The sequence below is a fragment of the Silene latifolia genome, chromosome 3 (genome assembly GCF_048544455.1).
Source record: "Silene latifolia isolate original U9 population chromosome 3, ASM4854445v1, whole genome shotgun sequence".
Lineage (NCBI taxonomy): Eukaryota > Viridiplantae > Streptophyta > Magnoliopsida > Caryophyllales > Caryophyllaceae > Silene > Silene latifolia.
In genome coordinates this window covers 44790801-44817091 of record NC_133528.1, presented here as the reverse complement: position 1 = coordinate 44817091, position 26291 = coordinate 44790801, and the positions used below count along the sequence as shown (strand labels likewise).

General features: G+C 37.6%; 2 protein-coding genes across 7 annotated transcripts; one reads left to right on the top strand and one right to left on the bottom strand.

Annotated features, from left to right (window-relative positions):
• The first annotated feature begins 152 nt into the window (after window positions 1-152).
• LOC141647605 (putative galacturonosyltransferase 7) lies at window positions 153-11352 on the top strand. The gene is made up of 9 exons (XM_074455863.1): window positions 153-462; window positions 827-855; window positions 953-1015; window positions 6539-6635; window positions 6722-6768; window positions 7207-7505; window positions 9060-9417; window positions 9542-10081; window positions 10671-11352. The coding sequence occupies exons 1-9, from the start codon at window positions 345-347 to the stop codon at window positions 10947-10949; spliced, it is 1830 nt and encodes a 609-aa protein (XP_074311964.1). The 5' UTR covers window positions 153-344; the 3' UTR covers window positions 10950-11352.
• A 4299-nt stretch (window positions 11353-15651) lies between these two features.
• Window positions 15652-25885, bottom strand: LOC141647604 (uncharacterized). Of its 6 annotated transcripts, none has more exons than XR_012545767.1 (15): window positions 25599-25885; window positions 25314-25441; window positions 24641-24770; window positions 22673-22829; window positions 22512-22590; window positions 20865-20905; window positions 19427-19543; window positions 19185-19280; window positions 19044-19106; window positions 18648-18696; window positions 18012-18086; window positions 16854-16901; window positions 16308-16343; window positions 16146-16232; window positions 15652-16025 (listed from the first exon to the last, which is right to left on the bottom strand). XR_012545767.1 is itself a non-coding variant. In XM_074455860.1 (15 exons), the coding sequence occupies exons 1-15, from the start codon at window positions 25756-25758 to the stop codon at window positions 15969-15971; spliced, it is 1311 nt and encodes a 436-aa protein (XP_074311961.1). In that variant the 5' UTR covers window positions 25759-25885; the 3' UTR covers window positions 15652-15968. The 6 variants fall into 6 exon arrangements, 3 of the variants coding, with proteins under 3 accessions (XP_074311961.1, XP_074311962.1, XP_074311963.1); XR_012545768.1 differs by having other exon boundaries at window positions 19185-19265; XM_074455860.1 differs by having other exon boundaries at window positions 16146-16220.
• Window positions 25886-26291: the final 406 nt, after the last annotated feature.

Here is a 26291-nt window from a genome sequence, read left to right as displayed (position 1 = left end):
TTATTTTAATGTAGTTCCAATTATTTTAGTTCAGTTCAAGTCCATTCAGTCTAGTTAAGCTGAACTTCATTCAATCCAGCTTAGTTCAGCCCTAGTAAAGCGGAAAGTACGGGTCCACATAATTCTTTTCTTGTGCAATTCGATACCTTCTCATTCATTCTAATTCAGTCAGAAAAAAAGTGGGCTAAGTTTGCCTGTACGTCTGTACTAACTAACAGCTAACTTGTGCAGTGTTACCGTGCAACGAATGCAGGTCACATTCAACACACACATAAACATCAATCAAACTTCTTAAATCAGTTAATCATTCAAATCAGATCAGAGAATATTTACTGAAAATAGGCATGAAAAGTGGTGTATCGCCAAAACGACGATGCAATTGCTTCTTCATTGCCGTTTTAGGCCTCGCTATTCTTTCCATGCTTGTTCCTCTCGTCTTTCTCCTCGGTTTTCACTCTTCCGGTACTCTCCCCCTCCTTTTTATTTTCAGATTCACTTCTAAAATCTAAATACTCCCGGTTTTACACGGTTTTACACGAGTTTATTCTAGCTAGTCAGGATCCGATATTAGTGTAAAACCGTCTTATAGAGGACCAACTTTTTTACTGTACTCATCTCAGATTTATTTTGTTCGTTATTTCTGTATAAATTTATGTATATTTTGCTTTTTACTTGTAATTATCCGAGGTTGTTATCGAATTTTGTATGTTTTATGTGATTTCTAGATCCGAACCGTTTCTCAATTGCTTGTTTATTTGAGCAATTGTTGATATTTGTGCTATTTTTTGGCGCTTGATTTGTAGTGATGTTTAATTTCTGCGTGTAGGTTTTCCGTTTGAACAAGAAACTTCACTGGTACGTGCTTTAGATTAGCGTTAATTGAGCTAACTTTTGTGTCCATTTTGTATATTAAGTGATACTGATTTAACGGTGTTTCTGGTTTGTTAAATAGGGCAATGCTCTTGAAGGTTACGGTTTGCGCAACTTTAGCCATATAATCCGGATCATCCATCAGGTGTGTACTTTGTAATTGTGCCATTGTTAGTTCAGTAAGCATAGTGTAATGGCCATTTAAATTGAGTTCTTGTGATGTGAGTCTAATGTGTGAGTGCATTAGGTAAAGGACTACTATGACGAGGATAAATGAAATTTTTGCGACTAAACTAATTAGTGTTGTATTGGCGCTTGAATGTTTGATATAGTTGTGGTGTATTCCGTTCACTTGACAACAAAGTATGAATTAGGATGCCATCGTCTTATACTTATAATGTAGTATAACGTGTTCACGTTGTTTGGAAGGATATGTTAATATCTTGGAGGAGTTGTGTTCAATCACATCACTTCTGTGAGCGAAAATATTTTTGGATGAACTCTATCTTAGGGCTCGTCATAGTAACTGGTCCGTGATATGCTTAATTTTGCAATAAACCACTAAGACGCTCTTGTGAGGTGTTGGTTTTGTGATGATAGCTGAGTGAATAGTTCTTTTCTTTTCTTAGATGATAGCCGAGTGTTTTGCCAACATAGCAATGTTGACTCACCACATGTTCCTTTTGTCTCGCTACTACTTTCTTTTTTTCAATATTGTCTCGCTATTTACCTAAATACCTAAGGGTATGTTGTAGAGCTTCCACGTATCACAGAACCTTAAGTTTAAGAGGTAAAGGGTGATCAGGGTATTCAACTACTACAGGAATATATTTCTCTGAATTTTACGGGTCTGGAAGGTTAAAGGTCAAAGACTCCCTATTCTTATCCTTTTGAATATGATGGATTAAAGAAAAAATAATTCAATAAAGTATAAACTCTTGAAGCTCTATATCTTGTAGTGGGGTGTCGTGCATTTTAGTAAGCAATTTTCATTATGGATCATCTGTAAAACTACCAGTGGGTAGGCTGCTAAGTTGGCTACCCTTGCCTACTATGTTGTCATTGGCTACAAGTTTCTCCTAAGCTCGCTATTTTTCCATGATGATAAGGAGGTAGAACCTGCTCTTGAGCATTGGAAGCTTGAGAATGAGTTTGTGATTTAATAACTTACTGCAGACTGCAGAGTTAATGTTATGTAGGGTTCTCATTATGGTGGTGTTAATCAATCTTGTTTCAAAGTAGATGAAAAAATCATAGTGCGAGTTTTAGTCAGCAGGTCATGTAGGTGATCATTGTGCACATACAACGTATTTCATATACTCAGGGTTATGTAATAGGTATAATCTCAACTAATGGCCGCCTTCTCAAAATAATCTATACATTATTTTAACCCGTAATAAACTATACTAATATCCGCATCTTTTTATAACAGACTTGGGTTAATTTTGACCTGTAAAATCCTGTTGAAATGACCTATAAACCAATGTCAGTAGGTGAATGACTCATTTTCGCCATTCCACCCCCCATTCAACCACCGCAAAACACCACCATCACCTCTTCTGCTTCCTCCTTCATTCGCCTCTTACCATATTTGTCGGCCGCCTTCTTACTCTCGCCCCATCTTGCGTCACATTGCCTTCATCCCTTCATCCATAAACCCCAACTTTTACACCCGATACTTCTAGGGTCTTGAACCTGATGGGGATTGTTTATGCGCGGTGGTTCATGCCTCCCTTGAACCCAGGTGGTGCGACCAGCATGACGCACTTCCACATTTCCGGCGTCTATCCAATCGAGCCACCACAATCGGTACATAAATTAATTAGAGGAAAAACATAATTAACAGCACTCTTTAACCTCAATCTCATGTGTTTTCCGGGGTAGTAGGAGGACCAATTACGCGCAACTATGATCTCTCCAATAAATGGAAAGGTCCAGTACTGTCTTCACAAAGAGAGGAGGAATACGGTCGTTAAATATTGGTGGGGTTAGCGACAGAGGCTCAACCATGGTGGCTAGGTCACACCTGGTGGTCGAGTTTGGTGCGCGTGAGATGCGGGTTTTGATGGTCCGTGAGTTGTGCGTTGGTGGTTGTGGGTGGATGGTGGATGGTGGCAAGTGTTGGCGAACCAGCATTCACGACAATCCATGTGCCAATGACATGGAATGGTGGTGGGTTAGAAGGTGATGGTGCATCTGAGGGTGGCATGGTTTTAAATCTCGGCCGAGACGTATCGTATCGCCCGAGATGTATCGGTATCGAAGGCATTCGATACGAGATATCCCGAGATGTATCGGGCAAATTGAAAACAAGAAAGTATTGGCCGAGACGACCGATTTATAACGTGTATCGACCAACTCGGCCCGATACAGCCCGCGATGAGCCCGATATGAATGAGTTATAACTTGTACCGACTAAGTATTTTTAATGAAAAGCTCTTAGAAATTGTATAGCATTGGTCAAATTAATTATCCTAAGTAGAATTAATCTTAACTTTATATGAAATAGTCAATAGATGATGAAATATCTACAAAAGCTTGTAAAATAAATATCACCGCGATAACAGCGATTCAGAGCGCGACGGCCGAGTCGGGGACGATTCCGCGACTCCGTTACTGCCATCGCGACCGATACCGCTATTTTAAACCCTGGATGGTGGTGAGTGTTGGACGTTAATGGTGATGTTTGATGGTGAATTGTGAGTGATGTAGTTCATGTCATATGGTGAGAGAAGCTAATAGTGCATTTGATATTCTGATGTAGGGTAAAGGATAAATGTCAATTTTTAGAAAGTTATGACCTATAAACCAAGTTACCAAGTAGCAGGTCATCTAGTCTGTTGTGAGAGGAAGGTACCCAAAGTTGGGTTTATTTAGGGATAAAATGTAGTTGGGATTATTTTAAGAAGGTGGGTAATAGTCTCATGAATAACCCTACCTTTTATTAAATAAGGTGCAATACAAAAAAAAAAAAAAAAGGTAAGTTGTGTATGCATAGAATAATCGTATTTGATGAACAGATCTTAGATCAGTCTCTTGTTCATTCTTGAGCTGAGCTTCCAAATGGATGTTTTATATACATTTACTTTGTGTTTGTAACATATGGGTAAGCCAATGAGGCACTTAGGTAATGTTGCTGGAAAGGCTGAGGGGTTAATCGAGTGCGTTTTCCACCCTGGTTTTCAGAAATGATTATTTGCTAAATTGTTACTCTTGTCGTACATTGTTACTACCTTTATTTTTGAACTCTCAGTGACAGGTTGGTTGCGGGTAATCGAATTCGAGTGTAATACAGAGTAGATCTTATTTAGGAAAGATTATCCGTGAACTGAAAGTGTAGGGATGAGTAGAAGAGTGATATGCGTGAAGCGTAATGGATTACCTCTAAACATGAGATGGCACTTACATTCGTTGAACTTGAACAAATATCATCATGTTATCAGTGTCATCTATTATACTCCATCCTTTGTCCTTCCTATCTACCTCTTTCGATTTTTAGTTATCCTTCATTATGTGAATGTCATTATATTGTAAATGGTTGTTTCTCTATACATGAAAAATAACTGCATTGATTCATTAAACAACCTCCTTAAATTTGAACTCGAAAGGCCAATTCTGATGCTTCACCACAATTCTCATAGTGATACTTGATCAAGTGGGGGCGATAATGAAATGGAGGGAGTTATCATTTGGCTTTGGGTGGAGAGCACTGAGAGAATTTATGCTAGCAACATCCTGTGCTTCTCTTCGTCGAATAAAGATGTCACACTTGCATCTCTTTGGTGTTTGCAGGAATCTGGGATGTGGGGATTGTTAAATATTTGCTGACATTAATTAATGTTTGCTGTGATTGGCATACTTCCTTTTCTATGAAAATGTTTATCCTGCGCAATATGTTTGCAAGGACTACTAGCCATGTTTTGTAGAATAGCAAGTGCAAATGCTCAGTATGTGTTTGGGGTGCAAGGAATTGTGTAATGAGGAATCACTATCTGGCTGTTTTGTTCTTGTGGTTTAATATCTGCGGAACACAGAATTAGATGGATTCCTAATGGATAGTCGCAACTTTTGTTTTGTTACGTTTTAGGCTGACTGACTTATTTTTGTTAAAATAAACAAGGGGACTACACTATGACCATTTTAATATTATTTCATTTGCTTTTTCCCCCCATTTGAATATTAGATCTTTAACTTTAGACTTTAGTATTGAGCTTAATATGAGAGAAAAAAAGCTAATCACGCTTGACTTAGAAAGATGATCTAGTGGGTAAGTACATGAACACAAGAAGGTGGGAATGCCTATAAAACTTTTATGATGCGTTAGGGCTTCACTTTTAATGACTAATGCAAACACGTTTGAAATTTGAGACCCTGTTTCATTATGCATCTTTTTGTATATTTTTTGTTTATTGAAGAGGTTCCTTTTTCTGAAAATAATGTTGAACATTGGGAAGGAACTAGTGGAACTGAAATTGTTGCTCAACCATTCTGTTTTTTATCACTTGTAATTTTGAGATTAAGGCTGACTTACTTGAAGCGTTTGTCTGCTACTTGCGGGTAAAACTAGTTTTGTTGCAGCCTTGCAGGCCATCTAAGCTAATGTTTTGTAATTATTCCATTAAAATGAAGTATTGCTTTGAATAAACTGTGACATAAAAAAATTGTATCTACATCAACAGATAGTTGTCTACAGTCATTTTCATCTATGTGCTATATTTGCTAGGACGTGAATTCATCTAAAATGCGATGTTTAATTCGGCAATCCGTGCATAACTTGCATACTCCTTGGCATTTCTTTTTCGGAGTTACTTTTTCACATACGAACTTTACTCTTTCACATACATTTTTTCATTAAATTTCCATATCATACCCTTATTCCTAAACCTAAACAATTAATTCTTATATGTACCTTTCCCCTAAAATGGAACCTAATTGCTCTAGATATTTGAACAATGGATTATATGTTTCTAATTAGTAAATTAATTTAGTTGTTTAGCAATTACTAATTTGTTTTGTTCAATTATTGTTTATTAGTGAAACTAATATGAAATTATTATCATTTGCACGGTGGTTAGGGTGGTGCGTAGGGGGAGTTTTGGTGCGAACTCACATTGTGACGGTGGTGTGCAGATATGTCTGCCAAAATGGAGGATTAATATAATTCCAACAACATAGTAATGGACGCCTAATCAACATCATAGTAATGGTCGCCTAATTGCCTATTGCCAGATCATGCCATTCAACAACATAAATACATAAATTTAAAACACATTACACACATCAAAGACGAAGTGCAAAAAAAAAAAAGTAAACTGATGCAACAAATGCCACACTACTTTTCAGTTCGATGAGACATCAATGATTACAATCTAAGACTAATGGCCGAAGCATGATCGGCCGGAACACGGCTCGACCAGAGTAAGGTTAAACGAGGTGGTTGCCGGAAGGAGGTAAAGGGAAGGGAGGTGAAAGAAAATTAATATAGAATGGAGGAAAAAATGACAAGGGTAAACTAGTAAAAAAACGTACGTGAAAGAGTAAAATCCGTATGTGAAAAAGCACGACCCTTCTTTTTTTTATAAAGCTGTCCCAAAATGTTTCTGTGAAATTCTATGCCATCTGATACAAACATAATAATTACGTGCAAAAAAAAACTAATTTGATTCAGGAACATGTCAACAACCCTATCGAAGAAATGCCTGTTCGGAGTGGAATCAACAACAGCAGCAATAAAAGTCCTATGCAAGTTGAACAAGGGAATTTTGGTACATGAACATTTCAATGTGCTACTATCAGCTCCTTAACCTTTAATAACAGTGAATTATATATCACTGTCTTTGACTTTGTACAGGTCCTCCTGCAGGCAATTACGTACATGTACCATCCCCCACAAGAAATGTAAGCATTAGGGTGTATTTGGATAAAATTTCAGGGGGGAAAGGGGAGGCGGAATATAGTAGGTGTTTGGATACAATTTCCCTCCAATTCTTTCCAATGTAATGAGGAAAATTTGATTTGCTTTGGGGGAGGGAAAATGTATCCCTCCGTTTCCCCCTTCATTTTCTTACCGAACAAGGGAAACTACACCCACCCCCCACCCCCACCCCCGCGTCTCTCTCTCTCTCTCTCTCTCTCTCTCTCTCTCTCTCTCTCTCTCTCTCTCTCTCTCTCTCTCTCTCTCTCTCTCTCTCTCTCTCTCTCTCTCTCTCTCTCTCTCTCTCTCTCTCTCTCTCCTCCATTCAAACAAGGCCATAAGTTTTCCAAGTAAACAATCAGATTATTCAGTGTCTATTTATTTATCAGTTTAAATGCATTCTGATTTCGGAATGTTGGCAGGAAGTTAAGATCAGCAGCCCAGTGCAAGTAATTCAGCCCGCAAAAAATGTTGATGAAAATGAAATGCACTGTGAGCTGAGATTCGGAAGTTATTGCCTTTGGCGCCGTGAACACAAGGAAGTCCTGATAGATTCTATGTTGAAAAAAATGAAAGACCTGTTATTTGTTGCTCGCGCGTATTTTCCTAGCATCGCAAAGCTTCGCCCACATGAAAAACTGTCGACAGAGTTAAAGCAAAATATACAAGATTTTGAGCGTATAATTGGTGAAGCTACTACAGATTCGGATCTTCCTTCTCAGTGAGTCATCCAACCTCTTAATTTTGAACACCTCCCTTTCCCCTATATTTGATCATTTTGAGAGAGTCGAGGACAAGTTATCTGCCTAGCTACTAGTTACCAGTGGCCCAATTTTATCATGAGCTCGCCATCAAATCGCAGCAATGGTTGCACTCGCGGTAAAAGTCAGAAATCAGGGTTACGTACTATAATGCGGTGGCACATCCCATGTCACGGTTTAGCGCGGCTTGCCTTTATGGTATAGTATCTGCTGCTTAATTAGCCGTGTACCAGTCAAGTATCCGTCAAATATCAGCCATGTCGGTCAAATAAGCTGTATCTTCCAATATCAAATATTTTTGTCAACCCTTTTGATTTCAGAAAAATTGGCACTAAGTTGAAAATTCTTTACGTAACGGCTGATATTATCACATAAGGGCTGGTACATAATACCCTCTTACGGGTAGGTTACTTGTTCTCTTTAAAAGTATCAGCGGCCTTGTTAGACAGAGAAGCCATAAGCAACCTGCGGCCTGCGCCAAAAGGTAACCAGCTTAGTTTAAAAAAGCGTCCCTGCGTAGTAAGGCGCCAGCCAGGTCGCATCAGACACTGTGAGGCGCATGGGATACAAAAGGCGCACCTAAGGCGCATGAGGCACACCCAAGGCGCACAAGGCGCAACTAGTGAGGCGCACACGAGGCGCATTAGTGTGCAATTCCATATTTTTTTTTTCCAAATTCTTTTATTTTAGCCTTGTTTTCTCCCCCCTTATCCTTATTTTTCACTTTTAAAGTACATGTTCGCCTTCTTAAATAAAAAAAGGGATTATTTTCGCACAAAATTTGGTTGTAAAATATGGATGTTCTTTTAAAAAATCAGTGCGCCTCGTGTGCAAAAGGCGTGCGCCTTGGCCTCGCGCCTTGCGCCTCAGCACCTTGGGACCCCATAGCCTCAGTGCGCCTTGCGCCTTCTCAAACTAAGGTAACCAGTAAACCAAAGAATGGGCTCTTCTAGGCAATATATAGGAATCATGTTCCGTGCAGATACACTAAAGCACAGGCAAACTGTACAATTCTGAATGCTTAAGCAAATTTTCGTCCTTGCTGCAATAGGAAATGCAAATTTCAATGTAGGAAATCAATTAGAGAGAATGGGCATGCCTATTATTCTTCTCGAACCTAGCCAACCTATGCCACAAAGCGCAAGGAAACTGAAAGTGAAAAAAACAGGTAGCATCCAACATCCTACTGGGACACAAGAGTACAAGACACAACCTTGCGACTGAAACTAGGGAGAGATTATGATTTTGATGATAGTTTACAAGCTTTAGACTTTGCTTCCATATATTATTTCACGACTAACCTATGGAAAAAATGGATCCTAATCCATCTTCAGTAGTACAATTCTGAGAATGTGCGTTTAGCCTAGTTAACTGATAAACAATAAAACTTGCAGGGAGTTATGACTTGACTACTCTCACTTTTATCTGTATAGCTCCTAATTAGCACGCTGACTCCATATATTTTTATATGGAGTACTATATTGATGACAAATCATTGTCTGTATCATTATCAGCCTTGGGGAGAAACTGCAGAGAATGGAGGCTGTAATAGCTAGATCCAAGTCAATTCGAGTGGATTGCAACAATGTGGATAAGAAATTTAGGCAACTTTTGGAGCCAATTGAGGATGAAGCTAATTTTCACACCAAGCAAAGTGCCTTTCTTTACCAGCTTGCTGTCCAGACCATGCCAAAATCTCTGCATTGTTTATCTATGAGATTAACCGTAGAGTATTTCAATAAGGGCTCTATGGACTTGGAAGTATCTCCGACAGAAAGTATTGTAGATCCAGAATTATACCATTATGTTGTCCTCTCCAGAAACATACTTGCTTCATCTGTTCTTATTAACTCCACCGTTGCACATGCTAAAGTATGCTTCCGATTCTGTAAGATGTCATTTGTTTTTTTTATAGTTGAATACCTTTTTATATAGTCCGGATGATACGACTGCATAGCATACCGCTTCAGATATCTAACTGTAATCTTTTCAACAGGAAAGTAAGAAGCTGGTTTTTCACATACTGACGGACAGAGAAAACTATTATTCAATGAAGATGTGGTTCTTGAAAAACAGTTTTAGTGAATCTGCTATACAGGTCTTGAATCTTGAGGATTATATACCAGAGTCCTATATTAAGACGCCAGATTTATCACTGGCCGAGGAATTTCGTGTTAGCTTTCAACCTACTCATAAGCTTCCTCCAATGCATTATAAGACGGAATATATTTCTTTATTTTCGCATTCCCACTATCTCCTTCCAAAAATATTCAAGAATTTCGACAAAATTGTTGTCTTGGATGATGATATGCTTGTTCAGAAAGACTTGTCGGGATTATGGAAGATCGACATGGGAAAAAATGTCAATGGTGCTGTTGAGATGTGTGCTGTACGACTGGGTCAGTTGAGCAGTTATCTGGGTAGAAATAGTCTCAACAGCAGCTCTTGCGTCTGGATGTCGGGATTGAATGTGATCGATCTTGCAAAATGGAGGGAGCTTAATCTTTCCGAGACCTTCAGAAAATTTGTTAAACAGGCAAGTGCTAATGTATATTACCTTTTTTTCTCCCTTTTTTGCAGTCTTGAAGAACTTCACTGCGTATGGATCTCACATCTCACGATTTCATTGCAGTTTTACTTTAGAGGTCAAGGACTTGGTTATTAAGGTGCAAAGCTTAATGCTGCGATAGTTCTAATCAAGTCTCATATATAGTTGTATCCCAACTTTTATCCTGCTTTTTAGTACGGGATACGTCTCCATAATCACTCTATTACCCCATTGCCTTGAGAGCTCATGCAAATAACGAGGCAAAGGGTCCGGATGTAAGCAACCTTACCTTTGTGTAGAGACACTGCTTCCAAATGAAAATTGTCGATAATTGCGTTGAATGACTACTACCCCACAATAAAAAGAAGCCTAACCAATTTGAGTCATTATTCATTATTTCTTCATAATCCCAAACCAAAGTAGAGTGAGTCTTTGGCTTCATTGGAAATGGAAACATGGTTATGTTTCGTAGGCTGTTTAAATTTGTTTCCCGTCATCTTGGGCTTCTATAACTTAACCCCAATCTTACTACAACTCTACACATCCTATAATTGACCCACCTTTTTTGTATGTACAGCTTGACATAGAAGGAACACATTATGAAGCTGCTGCATCTAGGGCTAGCTTGCTGACATTTCAGGACCTAGTGTATCCTCTGGATGATTCCTGGGTTCTGTCAGGATTAGGTCACAATTACGGGCTTGGTTCTCAAGCAATTAGAAATGCTGCAGTGTTGCATTACAATGGGAACATGAAACCATGGCTCGAGCTTGGAATTCCTAAATACAAAAGTTTTTGGGTGAAGTTTATGAACAGAGGAGACCAATTTTTAAGTGAATGTAATGTCAGTCTATAAAGAGCTGATGATTCCTTTTGTTGCTCAATTTGAAAAATCCATCCCTGCTATGATTCTGCAGATGCAGCCAGAAACAACATGGTATTGCTCGATCTGTCGTTGAAACTTGAAACACATCAAATTCTTGCAATTCTTTTAAAGACACAAGCGTCAATTGACGACAATTGCTACGACATCAACTTTGGTAAGCTATACAATCATAGCATTACAGGAAATACTGACTCTAACTTCTTCAATAGCACGAGCTAAGAAGGATGATACCATTTAATTCATTTCTGTTCGCAAATATATCCTGTTTGTATGTGTAAATAATAGGTGTGAAAGATGAGACTTGTATTCTTTTGAGCTACAGTTTTCTGCCTGAGTGCTTGTAATTATTGTATTTTCCCACATGCTTATACCTCATTTATCACAGGAAAAAACCAGCTTTGAATTGACATGTTATAAATGGCTAACTAGTGCATTGCAGGCAGAGGTTTATGCAATAGAATTACCTTGTATGTTGTTGCGAAGTTAATTAGATTTGGTTTGGCTAGTTTTTAAACTGTGTATGGAAGAAGTCATTGATGTGAAGGACGAATTTGTTAGTTGACGAGTCTGGGACCGTGGGTCAAATCCTCTTGTTGAGTATCTTTTTCACATACGGACTTATTCTTTCATATACATTTTTTCATTAATTTTCAATCTCTTCCCCTTCTTACCTGAAAAGAAGTCTAATCTAATTACTCTAAAAACTTGCACAATGGATCCTCTAATCCGCAAATTAATGAAGGTAGCATGACATATTCACGATGATGCTCGTATGGCGGTGACTGTCGGGCATCAATTCTTTGCGGTCATATATGCGGATTAGTTCTTTACGGTGACAAGGGTAATAATGGAGCCTGCCCCTTTTGGGTTTGATTAAAACATATGTAATCTCTTGCCTTTTCATTTGTCAACTTTCCACGAACATCTTTACTTGGTTAGAGGAATAATTAGACATTAGTGGGAAATTACGTCATTTGCATTGAGGAATTTGTCTTGTGTTTTGTTTATGCGAAAGTTAGGCTCAAAGTATTTGGGGTTTTCTACTCAATTGGGTGAGGGTGGTGATAGTGGCCGGCTGATATTTTGGCGAGGGTGGCCAGCTAGAAAGATGGTGGTGATCGGCAGGAGGGTAAACCGGTGGGCGGTGCGTGGGGAGATCGAGGCGGTAATTTTGTTAGCGTGAGTATGATTGAAAAAATATCAAGGGAAAAATCGTAAAAAGCGTATGTGAAAAAGTAAAATCCGTATGTGAAAAAGTATGTCTCATCTTTTTTTTTTTTACGGAATTTATTTTCGCAATACGGTTTTTACTCATTCCAGTACTTTTTACGCAGTACTTTCCATTTGCCTACCCCTACTAAAAACACAAACCAAATTCTCTCGGTTAGTAACAATGGTCAATAATCAAATACTCCGTCTCATATCAAACAAATTTCTTCAATTGTGAATGAATTGATCATTAATTGCAAATTATTGAATAATTTAATGTTTTTCTAGGATTTTTTGTGTTATTAATTAATTAGGGTTTATGGTTAATTGATAGTAGGTATGGGAAGCAGGTCGTTCTGGGATAGGCGTAGGCGCCGACAAGATGGTGAGGGGTTGTCGCCGGGACGCCGGTGAGGGCAAGTAGGTGGACGGCGGATAGGTGGCGACGGTGGTAAGAAAGGCTGGTAGTGGTGGTTATTGCACCTGTTTTGCATTTTCTTTTTTTTCCATCTTGCGTAATATCGTAGTACAATGGTCTGAGCGGCAATATCTGGCCGGGTGTGGTGGCGGCAGCAACCAGCAGTAGTTGTCGGCAATGGAGTTCGGTGTGTGCAGTTATGGGAGATGGAGAACTAATGGAAAACCTACGAGGGGTGAAAAACATACTAACAAAATAATCATTCGTATAAAAAAAATGCAGTACTACGATTAATTTTCTAAATTATGAACATTGTGTAAATTTTACGATACGATCTATAAAACCTACAATATGCATATGCAGTACGTTAGGAGAAGAGTAGGGAGAGGAAAAAGATGTGAGAGATTGAGAAGATTTGATGGGTAGGAAATGAGAGGGGTATTTTTGTAAAAAGTGTACTATAATGAGTAAAATGTGTACTGCGAAAATCAGGATTTTTTTATCTTAATTGCACTTTTATCAGCTAGTCTTGTTATAGACGGATATATCCGTCTATAGCTAAAGACGGCTCAAATAGCTTGAAAGTGGTAACATTTTTTGCCCCCACCACCCCACTTGTTGCTTGTCCTATTAGAAATGTGGTATTGTATTTGATCCGTCTTTAGTTATAGACGGATACGTGCCGTCTATAATAATAGGTCTTGGTATAGACGGGTGGAGCGAACAGACGGGTAAAGATCTCTAATAAAATGGGTAGGGGGGACAAGGTGGGGCACCCCCCATGTACTTCTCACTTTATGGCAAATGGGTATTTTGTGAGGGGAAATGGTATCCGTCTATACGAATAGACGGATAGTGTCCGTCTATAATAAGAATTTGTGCGTCTATAATGAGATTTTGTGCACTTTTATGTACAAGTTTATATTTTTGAGAGTGTCTATCCACCTTCTCCTTTCAACATTTTTCATTTCCCTTCTCACAATCAATTAAACTAGTACTATGTAGTATATATCGTGTGGGGTCGGAAAGGAAGGTGGATGAAACAAAATATATGATATTTTAATCGGTTGTGAGTTGTGAGAGAAAAAGGTAGAAGAAGATAGAAAAAAGAAGGTAAGATAATAATTCTCTATATTTTTTGGTCATAATTTTTCATACCTTGCCCTACTAAAGAAATAATTATTTTTTAAAAAAAAAAAACAAACTCTCTTTTATTCTATTTTCACTAGTCATGAATCAAATTTTTTTTTTTTTTGGCTGGGATGGTAGGGTGCTGAAAATGACTGAGGTTAGAAGTTCATGGTTATATAGCAAGCATGCAATAGCTTTGTCGACTCCCTCTTATAAATGTTTGAGGGTTCAAAGTGTAATGTCACATTGCGGTGCTATAACCAACTCTTTGGCGGTGATTGGTTATGTCTTCCCGCTATTAGGGCTAAACATTCTAATCGCTGTCTCATAGGGTGTGAAGAGAATATGCACAATGTTAGCCGGAGAGAAAGTGACCGAGAAACCCTATGCAATTAACAAAAGCTCTCATAAACCCTCTCTCGCTATGATATAGGACCTAATTACAAATTTTTTTGACAAATTGGAGTTAATTAGCAAAATAATTAGGAAATTAGGGTTCCTTTGAAACTATTTTACCCCAATGGTGTCCATGTCATCACTTTCATTTTTTTCAATTTTTAGGCAGAGTCGCTAAGTTTCTTAGCGGCTTTGTCTCCTTGTCATTTTTCAGATGATAGATGCCATAAGTTTATGAAAAATAGAGAAATAGATAAGCCGCTAACTTTCTTAGCGGCTTCAGTGGTTGTTCATTTCTAGAATAGGCTGTCATCAGTGTTTGAAGGTGACAGTTTTTGAAAAAAAAAAAAAAGTGAATAGTGAAGCCGCTAGGTTTCTTAGCGGCTTTACTATTCACTTTTTTTTTTCTTTTTATAAAAAAAAAATTAGAAAAAAAAAATAAGTGATAGCTAAATAATAGTCTAAAAAAAATTAAGTGATAGCTAAAAACTGGGAAAAAAAATAAAAACTGATGACTGCAAAAAGACAATAATGGAAGACATGAAGTGATAGCTAAATAATAGTCTAAATAAAGGAAGAATGTATAACATAAGCTTTAATTTTATGGTGTATATTGTGTGATGTGATTGTCATATGCTTGTAATATTCTCCCTAGCTTGTACTATAAACAGGGGTGCTTGATACTTGCCATAACCAAGCTAAGTCTAAGTGTGATATCTCTCTAAAACATCTCTCATAAAACCTTCCTTGTAAAATATATCTATTTCTTATAATATAAGCTTTCCCTTATTCATATAATCTTGTCTTACAACCTAGGTAGCACAGACACTTCTTTTAATCAGCCGTCCCGTGTCCGAAACTGTGTCGGACACCGACACTCGTCGGACACACGTCTAAACGTGTCCGACACCTATGAAGCCGTGTCTAACTTTCTACTTTTATATGGACACGTGTCCATGGTATTTGGGCACGTGTCCTACGCGCGTCCTTGGTATTTGGACATCATTTTGGGTGAATGATGTTCTTTAGACGAGAAATGAGCCGCCGAAAGAGATTGATTAGAATATGAATTTAGCTGGGAAATGAAAACGAGTTCTAATCAAGGCCAAGTTTTACCTTCACTTATTTAAATTTAATATCAAATACTTTTACAAAAATAAAATCGAACGTTTATAACTAAAAAATATATATATTTTATTAAATTTAAATAACGTGTCCCGTGTCCTAAATTTCATGGGATGTCGTGTCACGTGTCCGTGTCCGTGTCGTGTCCGTATCCTTGCCCGTGTCCGTTTTGGTGCTACCTAGCTTACAACTTCATAATAATCTTGTTAAAATTATATTGATCCTGTAAAACCTCCTTTGTGGTTGTACTCGCTGTGTGTCCGTCCGTAATTTTGGTATACCATTGGGCAAAATAATTTCAAAGGAACTCCCAACTCCCTAATTATTTTGCTAATCAACACCTATTTGCCAAAAAATTCCCTAATTACCAATTATATAAACTGGGGAAGATCATTTATTAACGAGATTGCACTCACACAATTAGAACTGAGAACGATGGCATACAAGACTTTGAAAGTAAGTGGCTATTGGGTCAAGCCTCTTGTTCATTCAACCCCGTAGGTTGGAAGGGTTGTCTTCTATCCAGATTCAACCCAATAATTCTGGGCTCTTACTAAGAAACTAATCACAATATACAGCACAGTGCACAAAAACAAGCATAAGTAGGAGATTCGACCTACATCACATGAAATTAAATGATACAGAACAACGGATCATGGGAATCACTCCCAACAACGATAAAATCAATAAGCTGCTGCCACAAGTCTTGCTCACTGTGGTACTGGTTCTACGACTGGAGGTATACAATCCACCTTGTAATGCAGAGCCTACACAGAGGTAAGGAAAGATGCTATAATTTATCAGCCAGACGAAGAGACTACCCATATGGATTCAATTTTCTAAATGTAAAGAACACACCAACATGGATTCACTGACCCCACCCTTACCTTTCCGAAAAAAGTTGAATATGAATTGTCCCATATTAGCTTGTAAGTTCCGGTCATCACAGTACAGAAATTTCCCTAAATACAACACTAGTTAATTTGTAATTTGCAGAGACCAAGCACTACCATAGACAAAATAACAGATATACACAGAAAATCACTCACTTGATCAGATTCGCAGCGACGATAAGGCAAGATAAGCTGCAAGATTAAAACTAAACACTTCAGCCAAATTGTGGCAGAACCAGAATTTAAGAATGTGGGGTCATATTTAGACTCATCCTCACCCATCATTGTTTGTTGTTCAATGGGTTTCTCTTAAGACGAGTATATCTGTCTTAAGATTGAAACGGGTCAAATAGAATCCCATGTGGAAAGATAAGACAAATAGTGTGATAGTACCTAGGCATTATGCTTTTGACTTTAATATCCTATCTGACCCGTGACGGATATACCCGTCTTAATTAAGAATTTGTGTTGTTAGTATGGGGTCTTTAAACTGTATTAATGTTAAATTAGCAACATTTGGCAATATAAACCATCATTTGTCGAAAAACTTGTGGGGTTCTCAAACTCTCAAGACACAATCACTCATAACTCCATTGTACCTACACCACTGCAGCCAGATAGATAATGTTGACACACACCATCTTCAAATTGAATTATGATTCAGCAAGTTTATGTTAAAGAAAAACTTGTGCAACCACTTACACTATTTTGGCCCGAAGAGTCTGTATACTCTACGCTGAATCCTACATCCTGTAAATGACAATATGAAGCTCAGTAACAAGAACAGCCACCGTGTGAAGCTCAAATACATAGCAGAAGATGATCATGTGAAGCTAAGTAGCGTACAAAACTTCTTTTACCCATACTATGTCAGATCTTCTATTGTCATGCCACCTACCCCACTCAGGTGTTTGAATACATGATCAAAATCTGTTATCATGGCTATATTACTACTAGTTTACACAAATCCCTCATATTCAGGCGATTGAAGCATGATAAAGGCGTTTGATCTGAAACGGCCTTTTCCTCAACTGTGTCTCTTTCAAGGCCTACATTTTAAAATGCTTCCAAGTGGCCAAGTGGAGTTTCAAAAGAATCTTTCATCTAACAAACTGTTCATCTCATGATCATCAATCATCTATAAGGCTCTAATGGGAAATTGACCTCCAAGATACTGTGTTAATTGTCGTTCTATTGGGAGAAAGTCAACACATAGGTTCAAATTACCTTATCACTATTCTGGGTGAAGAAATAAGATATTAATCATCATTCTCGTATTGCACTAGCTCTTAATACCATAAAACATCAATGATCAATAAGCTGCTCCTTATGACAGCAAGGAAAATTTAGGAATAAAGGACATTTAATATTAGGCTAAACAAGAGATCAAACTAAGCATTCGTATAATTCATCCTTTAAAATCCCCCACTTGTGGATAAAAAAACTGAATGTGGTAATATCCAAATGAGAGCAACAACAACATTACCCCAATGCCTCAATGGCTACCGCAAATTGAGGGGTAAGGGAAGGTCAGATACTCGGATGTACGCAACCTTATTGTTATGTTAGCAACGCAAAATGGCTTTTCCCGAATGAGCCAACATGAAAATTTCGCAGTTAAGGACCAGTACTTCACAATAGAAAGAAGCGCAGCCATTTTGCTTTTATTCCATTCATAATCCATAATCAAAGAGTAACGAGTCTGTGGCTCCATTGGAAATGGAAAAATTATCCAAATGAGGGCACAATGAAAAAATTACTACGACACCGCTACAAGTCTAACACTAACAAAAACTAAAGCATAAAAGGAGCAAGCTAGTATTGCAATTTAATATGGCATTACAAAGGACAAGCTCGTACCATTTTCATTTTACTTGGTTCTAGAGCAAAATCCCAGGCAATATAAGAATTTAGAGAATCCACAGACAGCAGCACCTACAGCCGAAATTGTGAAATTAGATCAACATTGCATCAAACCAAGGAAATTATCGGAAAATGAAGCTTGATCTTAGGGGGAAAACAGTAAAATGATAGATTTCATCATATGGCTTTCGCCTACGGAAGAAAAAACGAATAACGTCGTAGAAGTTAAAGGCTACAATTGTAAATATCACTTAAGGTATCCACAGACTAATTGTGCTACCCTGCTTGTTCTAAGGCACTGAGTAACCAGCTAGAGTCTTTGATACTAACAACTTCGGAAGAAGATTAGAATAGGATACACGGAAACATATTACACATAGCATAAAGACAGAGATGACTTGAATGAAGGACATCAACCAGCATTTGGGCAGACCGGTAGAGGGCTCAAGCTCCAATATAATCAAGAGGTGACAGATAATTGTCAATGCATCAACAAGGCTTCACATTAAAAGATTGTTCAACTGATTAACCATGCTTACTAGTAACAAGCATACCAATCAAATCAGTACCACATGCAGAGATGCCTTGCACAACAAAGATTCTAAGAAGGGGTTACGGTGACATAAGGCATACCTCGTGAGTTTTCCCAGCAGGAATGCTTATCTCTTTGTAATCATCATTTCTGTTACCGAAATACACAAAACTAGTCTCAAAATTCAATGAAAACAAAGCATCCAATGTTGATCTTTAAACTATACTCCATTCATTTAGATTCGCTACATTTACATATGGCACAAGTTTTAAGAAATGGCAAATGGGGAAGAATATTTTTTTACTAGTGAATGGAGAAGATAAGTAAAAGCAAGTGGATGGACACTGGAACCACAAATTTTCAGAGGGCATATTTGTCTTTTTCAGGTCAAAATCTATCCAAAAAGGAAAATGCAGTAAATCCACGTGAATGGAAGGGGTAGTCAATATCTTATACATAGTTGACTAACCCTGATATAAGCAAGAGGAGAGACAAACCGTGATTCTGAAGCACCTACTTCATCTGCTGATATGAAAAAAGGGGAATTTGCGAAGACCTCGCTGAGACCAGTAGAGATTTTTATTAAAGGAAATCATCAAGATTGACAGAAAAATACTTATGGAATGAAAGAGATCTACCCCATAAAAGTGATGAACCTCTCAAATTCACAGGTATACGTGTTGGCAGCTCCCTCCAATAAAGTTAGTTGGTCTGCAGTCCTATTACACCCACCACTGTGTTAAGAGGCCTCAAATAATCAAGCAGTAACTGAGTCGCTATGAGAAGAGATGAAGAAACGGCAAAAATATGCAAGATATGTCAAATAAGAACTCATCACAGTTCACAGGAATAATAAGAGAAAAGGGAAGATGTGTCTTACATCTTTTGGGCATCAACACGAGCCCACAGTAAAAATAGGAAAACCCGGATGGTAATCAGCATCTTTGTAAGGCTGTATAATGGCGGTCCATAGCGCTGTCTTTGCTCCTCCATTGGGCTGTGAGACAAAGTGAACCACTAAAGTTAGGTTGCAAAAGATCCACCATCATGGTATAAATGACTACTAATGCACAGCACCACACAAATACATAATGGTAAAGGTGTTGTTACATCTCAAGGTTCAAGAGTCCATTGATTGGAAAAGAGAAGTGCATCACGGAAGGCGGCCAGACAAACAAAAGTAGATAGTACAGCAGCAGAACCAATAGCAATTCGTGATGAAGATGAAGCGAAAAGATTCAGAAAAAGCCCCAAGGCATGAAACCAGAAATTACGACAAGATAACTTTATCCAAGAAAGGGTCTGACTATGAAACATCAGTCTTAACTCTGAAAGCAATCCCATCCAACCACGACACTTATAAACAGCTTTAAAATCTGGGTGCCAAAAAATGTATTATGCCTCTTTCAGACATGTCTTGAAGTACCAGGGTTGCAAATGAAACAAAAAGGGAAGCTAGATTAGATTATTAAGCACCGCACCCTAAAAAATATCACAGCAAAGACAAGTGCTTTCAGTTAAACGCCAATTCAAGAATGTAACACTCTTCGGAAAGTTTGATTCAATTGAATCCCTAATCAATACCTTGACATCACATTCAAGCAAATGAAAAATACTAATTGGATATAAGACATTCATCCTTTCTAGAATCTTTGATTGTACCCTACCAAAAGTACCACACAGCCTCAATACTATCTGTTCTCACCCCTAGTTTAGATAAAGACTGGTAAGAGAGGCTTTATAAAAAAATATTCTGACATTTATAGAAAAGAACTGACAAAAGATTCCAGTAACAAAACTGAAAACCTAACACCAATCATCACGTTGTCCAACATAAAAACCACCAACCAATATCAATCCTCTCAATAGACTCTATGAGCCATGATATGCAGACTCAGCATAACTAGTCTAGACTGCCAACAACTAACCCTAAGACCCAGAATAATTTCAACAGGTGTGAGACGGGATTAAAAAACAGAAATCACAATTGCTGAAAGCATACATTGAGCCTAGTCACAGTAAACTAACAGCCTGTAATGACCAGCAAATAGGGCAATGATGCTTGGTCATGTTTCATGTAGACAGGTGGCCGTGACATCACACTGAGGCCGAGTGATACAATTTATTAAGGTCACAGCGTCTATGTTTTGAGGCAGTACCGACTGTATCTATGCAATATCAGACCGCGGCAAGTGAATCTAAGATCAAGGTCAGATCTAATATGTATGTAAGTGTTGAACTCAAAGTCAATTATCACAAACTTATTCTGTAACATACATGGCGTTATAAGAGAGTAAAGAGGCAATAAAAGGGCATACCCTTCGTCGTCATTTAACTGTCGAATGAAATCCAAAAGAACCTACATGCCAGACAACATATATAAGAAAAAAAAATTATCCAAACAACAACTTCAGAGCCTTAATCCCAAAATGATTTAGGATCGCCTGACATGGCTTATCCTTTTAAATGTCACATGCCAGTTGCATGTCTAAAATATAAATGAGAGAAAAGGAAAGGTTGAATATGGAGTGAGAACATGATTAAAAAACGGCCTATCTAAACTTATAGCTATGGAAGTCATAAAACAAGAAAAGAAATAAAATAATAACATTTTCTGTCTGGGGCACAATACCAATTATAATTACAAGAAAAGGAACATGTTCTCCAGAAGTTAGCTGATGCAAATTTTGTTTATTATATGAAATAGTTATATATCAACTAAATGGAGGAGAATAAACAAGAAGAATGGCTTTTGGCGTGTTTTCCTACAAACATATGATAAGATACACCTCATGTCCACATCTTCGTTCCCAAGAGTAACCCCATCAAGAGGATCCGTTAATTACTAATCACCAGACCTGGACTAGGAGCCTCAACACCTTTCAAAGATCATTTTCAAAGCCTACTTGTGACACATTTACCGCCATATCATAACCAGGATTCTGGAAACTAGTGACCTCCTTCATATCCTCCTCATGATTACCAGCAAGATTAACTTTGCAAATTTAACATGCAGTTTAGCACATTCGGGCCAATAGTGCATCCCAGGATTGGGAAGTGGTAATTTAACACACTTACTCTCAGTTAAAAGTTTCTTTGAAGAAAACCACAGAAAACTCACGGGACTTCCAATACATCCAAATTCTAATCTTGCGCACAAACCTCTTAATTTCAGTCCTCTAGTTATTTATTCTGTGCTTTACTTTTACACAACTCCATAGGAGTTGTATAAATAATCTCGATCCCCACATTCGTCTTTCATTGCTTATACATTAGTTTACAAATACGGTTTGAACAAAGTCAGAAGCAGAATAACTAAAACATGAGCTAATAATAGTTCAGTAACCCTCTCCAACAAATAAGCTAAGCCTTGTCTAACCATCAATTATTGCAGACTCCCTCAATTCATAATCGCTCGCAACAAAGTAGAGCTAATTCTGCAAAATTTAACCAACATGCTAACAAACTACCACGCCCAAGAACATACAGCAAAATTGGTCATCTATTTGCAAACCTTATTTGGAGGCTTATGCATCAATAAAGTGAGCTCTAAACATCCAATAAGGATATGAAAACATTAACATTAGCTAATAAGCTTTTTATTAAAACAAATGGAGGTCTTGTTTCTTGAGTTATGGAACAAGAATATTATAATATAAAGAAGCAAAGCGCGTCACCCGTGTACAAAAAGTGGTGTTGTGTTAGTAATTTAGGGAACAATGCTCATTGATTCTCAAAAACATGTGATTTAAATGAAATTTTGGTTGTGTAACTTTGTACCTCAACAAAGTGGTAAACAACTCAAATCTAGGTTAACAAAGTTGCATTTGTGAAACCTTAGAATTAGCTCGAAACAAAGGGCATCAAAGTGGAAAGTTTGCAGCAGATATGACGTAAATACTCCATTTTAAGCAATTTCCTAAATAATGCTAAAACAATTATAAGAGAAGAGAGATTATACTGACCTGTGGCACTCCTACTAGGTACTTGACAAGAGTTTTATATACACCCGTTGCAGATCCAAGCTGAGCCAACTGTCTCCTCCTGAATATGTAACATTCCAATTCATGATTCTGCTTAATTATGGGCAGTGATAAATAGTCAACAACAAACCATGACAGTTTACCTTTCCATTTGCTGATTCCACAACAAAGCATATCGATCACGTATGCTGCAACCAGATTTCACCAAAGCATCAATTTCAGCCTGTTTATTCCTCTCAGAGCGTTCTTTTTGTTGACGAATCAAGGTACCCCGGAAATCTTGAGGCATATAGCTCATGACTAAAGCATAAGCCAATGAGAGAGGGTCGAAGAGGGATAACAAAAAAGTAAGGTCGGCCTGTCACCAAATATATTCGAGTAGATAACATGATAGCACAAGCAAGCCATTACAATCAGAAGTGCTAAATCTCAAAGACTCAAACAAGCAATTCTAGTGGGCTTTTTAAACACATGGGATACGGCCTATCACCTATGGCAATAAGATCTCAAAACTAAAACATGTCAGCAATCATTTTCTTGGCGATACAATAGAGAATCCTGCTGCTACAATATCTCAGCAAAATTTATCTACCATAAGCAAGTTATAAATAAAAAAAATTCCACCCTTGCAATATACTCCCTCCTTTTTTCTTCTTTCCGCATTCACTTATCGGAAGATCTTTTTTCTTTCCATTTTAAGTAAAATTATGTCAGAAAATTACTAAATTATCCTAATAATACTCGTATATTTACAAAATATGCCCTCATTAACCCAACTTTAAACACACTTTTCAAATCCATTACCCATCGATAATACCCACCAAAACACACGACCACCAAGTTTCATCCCTTTCCACCTTATCTGACACCTCGCTCAAGAAGCACCAACCACAAAGCGGGTTGCAACAGCCACCATACCGGCGTGCGACCCTTCTCACCGGCTCGTCTCTGCCTTCTCTGACACCCCTCTCGACTGCCTCACGAGTCACGACCTCCATAAGACCATCCTCAACCACTCCTAAATTCTCCCTCCTCAACGACATTACTTCCCCTCTCCATACCTCATACAACTCTTCCATCCTTGACCATCTCCCTATCTTAATTTGATTGGAGAAGTCGGACTTGTTTATTTATATCTATACTCTCTTACAATGACTTTTGCAAAAATTAACATCATAGGACAATATTTCGACCAATTTCTATTAGAATGGTGATTTTGATGGTGGTATCGGTCCTGTGGTGGTATGGGAATTGGGGTGGTAATGGGGGTGGTTATTATAGCAGCGTTACTTATTTAAGTAAACTTGTTTGTCCCTAATAATGAGCCCACTTGCAGTTCTATATTATTTAATAAAATTTTCCGGATAAGGTGTGCCTCTATCAAATGGGAAGAAATAAAAAAGGAGGGAGGGAGTATGTTAAGTGACCATTGTGCTTTCTCAGCTAAGGCAATTTACCTTAGCTGGCAAAGACACTTGAAAGCGCAACAAAAGGTCATATTGCTGACCTATAGAGTTGGTAAAATCAGCATCAACACAACACAATACCGAGAAATTTATTGACATGCATGCACTCTTTCCACAGGAAACAAGCCACACAAAACCAAAACTATATATAATCTTATGCAGCACCGGGAAAAAAATACTTACTAGAATTCTTTGGAATTGCAACCTATTTGTTGGCACAAGTTTTTAGGATTGCAAGTGTGGCATAAGTTTTGGGGAAGGGGCGAGAGGGTATGATTGGCAACTTAGGCGGGTCAAACTCACTCAAAGATACTTTGGATTTAAAAAAATCAATGGTATAATAGTTATTTTAGTGTGTTAATTTTGTACTAATAAGAAATGCAGCAATCCCATTTAAACTTACCGTATTAAAAAGATGTTGCGACTACAAACTTCCAAAGCATCGGAGGAAGTGATAATAATTATAGATTGGAATTTTAATTTTTAAGAGTGCTAAAAGTCTAAAACAGTATAATGACATCAGCTAGATAAGAAGAGAACAGACGGAAAATACTCTAATGACTTGGTATACCAGCACATGCACAATAAAAGAATCTGAGCAATTAAACATGTTTGCATTCTGTCAACAAGGAGAACAAACCTAACCTGTATTAAATATAGAATCGGAATTATTAGTTTGGAAATACTGCAAATTCTTCAAGCTCTCTTCGAATTTATCTCTCAGCTGATCAAGAACAGTAGCAAATTCTGGATCTTCTGTCGCTTGTTGCCGAAGCTGTACAAACAGAACAGATAACTTAAAAAAGGACTCAAATTAATAATATCACAATGCTGTTGGAAGCAACCAGAGAAGAGCATTATATATTCCGCGCACACATCAATCAAGAATCAAGACTATAAAGAGCACTCGGTTAATAAACTTTTACATGATAATGCCTGCTGCCTATGGCGCGCGAGGTATGAGGGGCCAGATGATAGTGATTCAACTAAACATGGAGCAAATATTTCTTTGATATAGAAACCATCAAAGTAAGCAGTGCAACTAGTACATAACAACAATACAGAAGACCGAGTCTACCAAAATATGATTGCTGTGAGATGCAATGTTAGAGCAATGCGATTTAAATTATACAATACCGCCTCTACAGAATATGCATTGCCTACATAAAGCACGAAAACTAAGCAAGGCTAAAATAGACGGAAGGCCAATGTGATCTATCCACGAAAAGTGAGCAACTCAACCTAATTAAAAACTGGCTAACATTATTCAATACCTTAACCACGATATGGCAAAACCTAGATAATTCAGAGTAAATACCGCGGGAGGCCAATGTGACCTATCCAGCAAATAGATGATCTCTTCAAGATTCTCTCGATTCTTCCACATATTCTCATCAATTTTATGCGGAACTTCGCAATCGACTTCGTCTACCACAATCTTTTCGTCTGCACAACCAACACCTTATTCAATATCACATATCATCAACAATTCTACATAGATAATATCGTCTCAGAAACAGAACAATTACAAACTGATGAAATTATCACATTACTGTATAGCAGTAATAAACAACATAATCTTAGAAAAATAAAGAAAATGAACCTGGAGTGATAGGAGATTGAGAGCAGAAATCGTCGATTAAAGAGCGAAGTTGAGAAGAAAAGTCTGCCACATCGGTGGATAGAGGAACAAGGGGATATTTATCATAGTAAGAGGATAAGTAAGCTCGAGTAATGGGGACTAAACCTAGTGTGGAAGCCATGGATGAATAAGGTAAGTGAGAATTGGTAAAGGAAATTGACGAAGATGAAGATGAAGATGAAAATGATGGATGTTTGTGAAAAGAGGAAGTCAACACAATAGTGGTTAGAGAAGTGGTTCAGTTTAGTAAAATGATTCTGATTGCCGTGTCAGCAGTTATCCAAAGCACTTCAAACTCCGGCTCGACAACATAAGGAGGTAAGTCCGCGAAAGTGGTAGTTGAGCCTCATTACTTTGTCTAATTGTGAAAAATCTCTTAAATTTAAATGGTAATTAGGCCTCATAAGTTACATAAAAGGTGAAATTAAACCTCTTATCCAAAATCTCATGAGAAATTCAATATATCATATATAAAAAGTGAAATTGATTATACTTGTTACAAAATATACAATCAAAATCCAAAAAAAATAATAATAACAAATAAAATCATCATCTAAAATAAATTAACATCCAATTAGAGAAGATTTTAAATTATTTTATAAAAAAAAATATTTAAATTTTATAAAAGAGCTAAATACTTTTCTCAAAATTTTT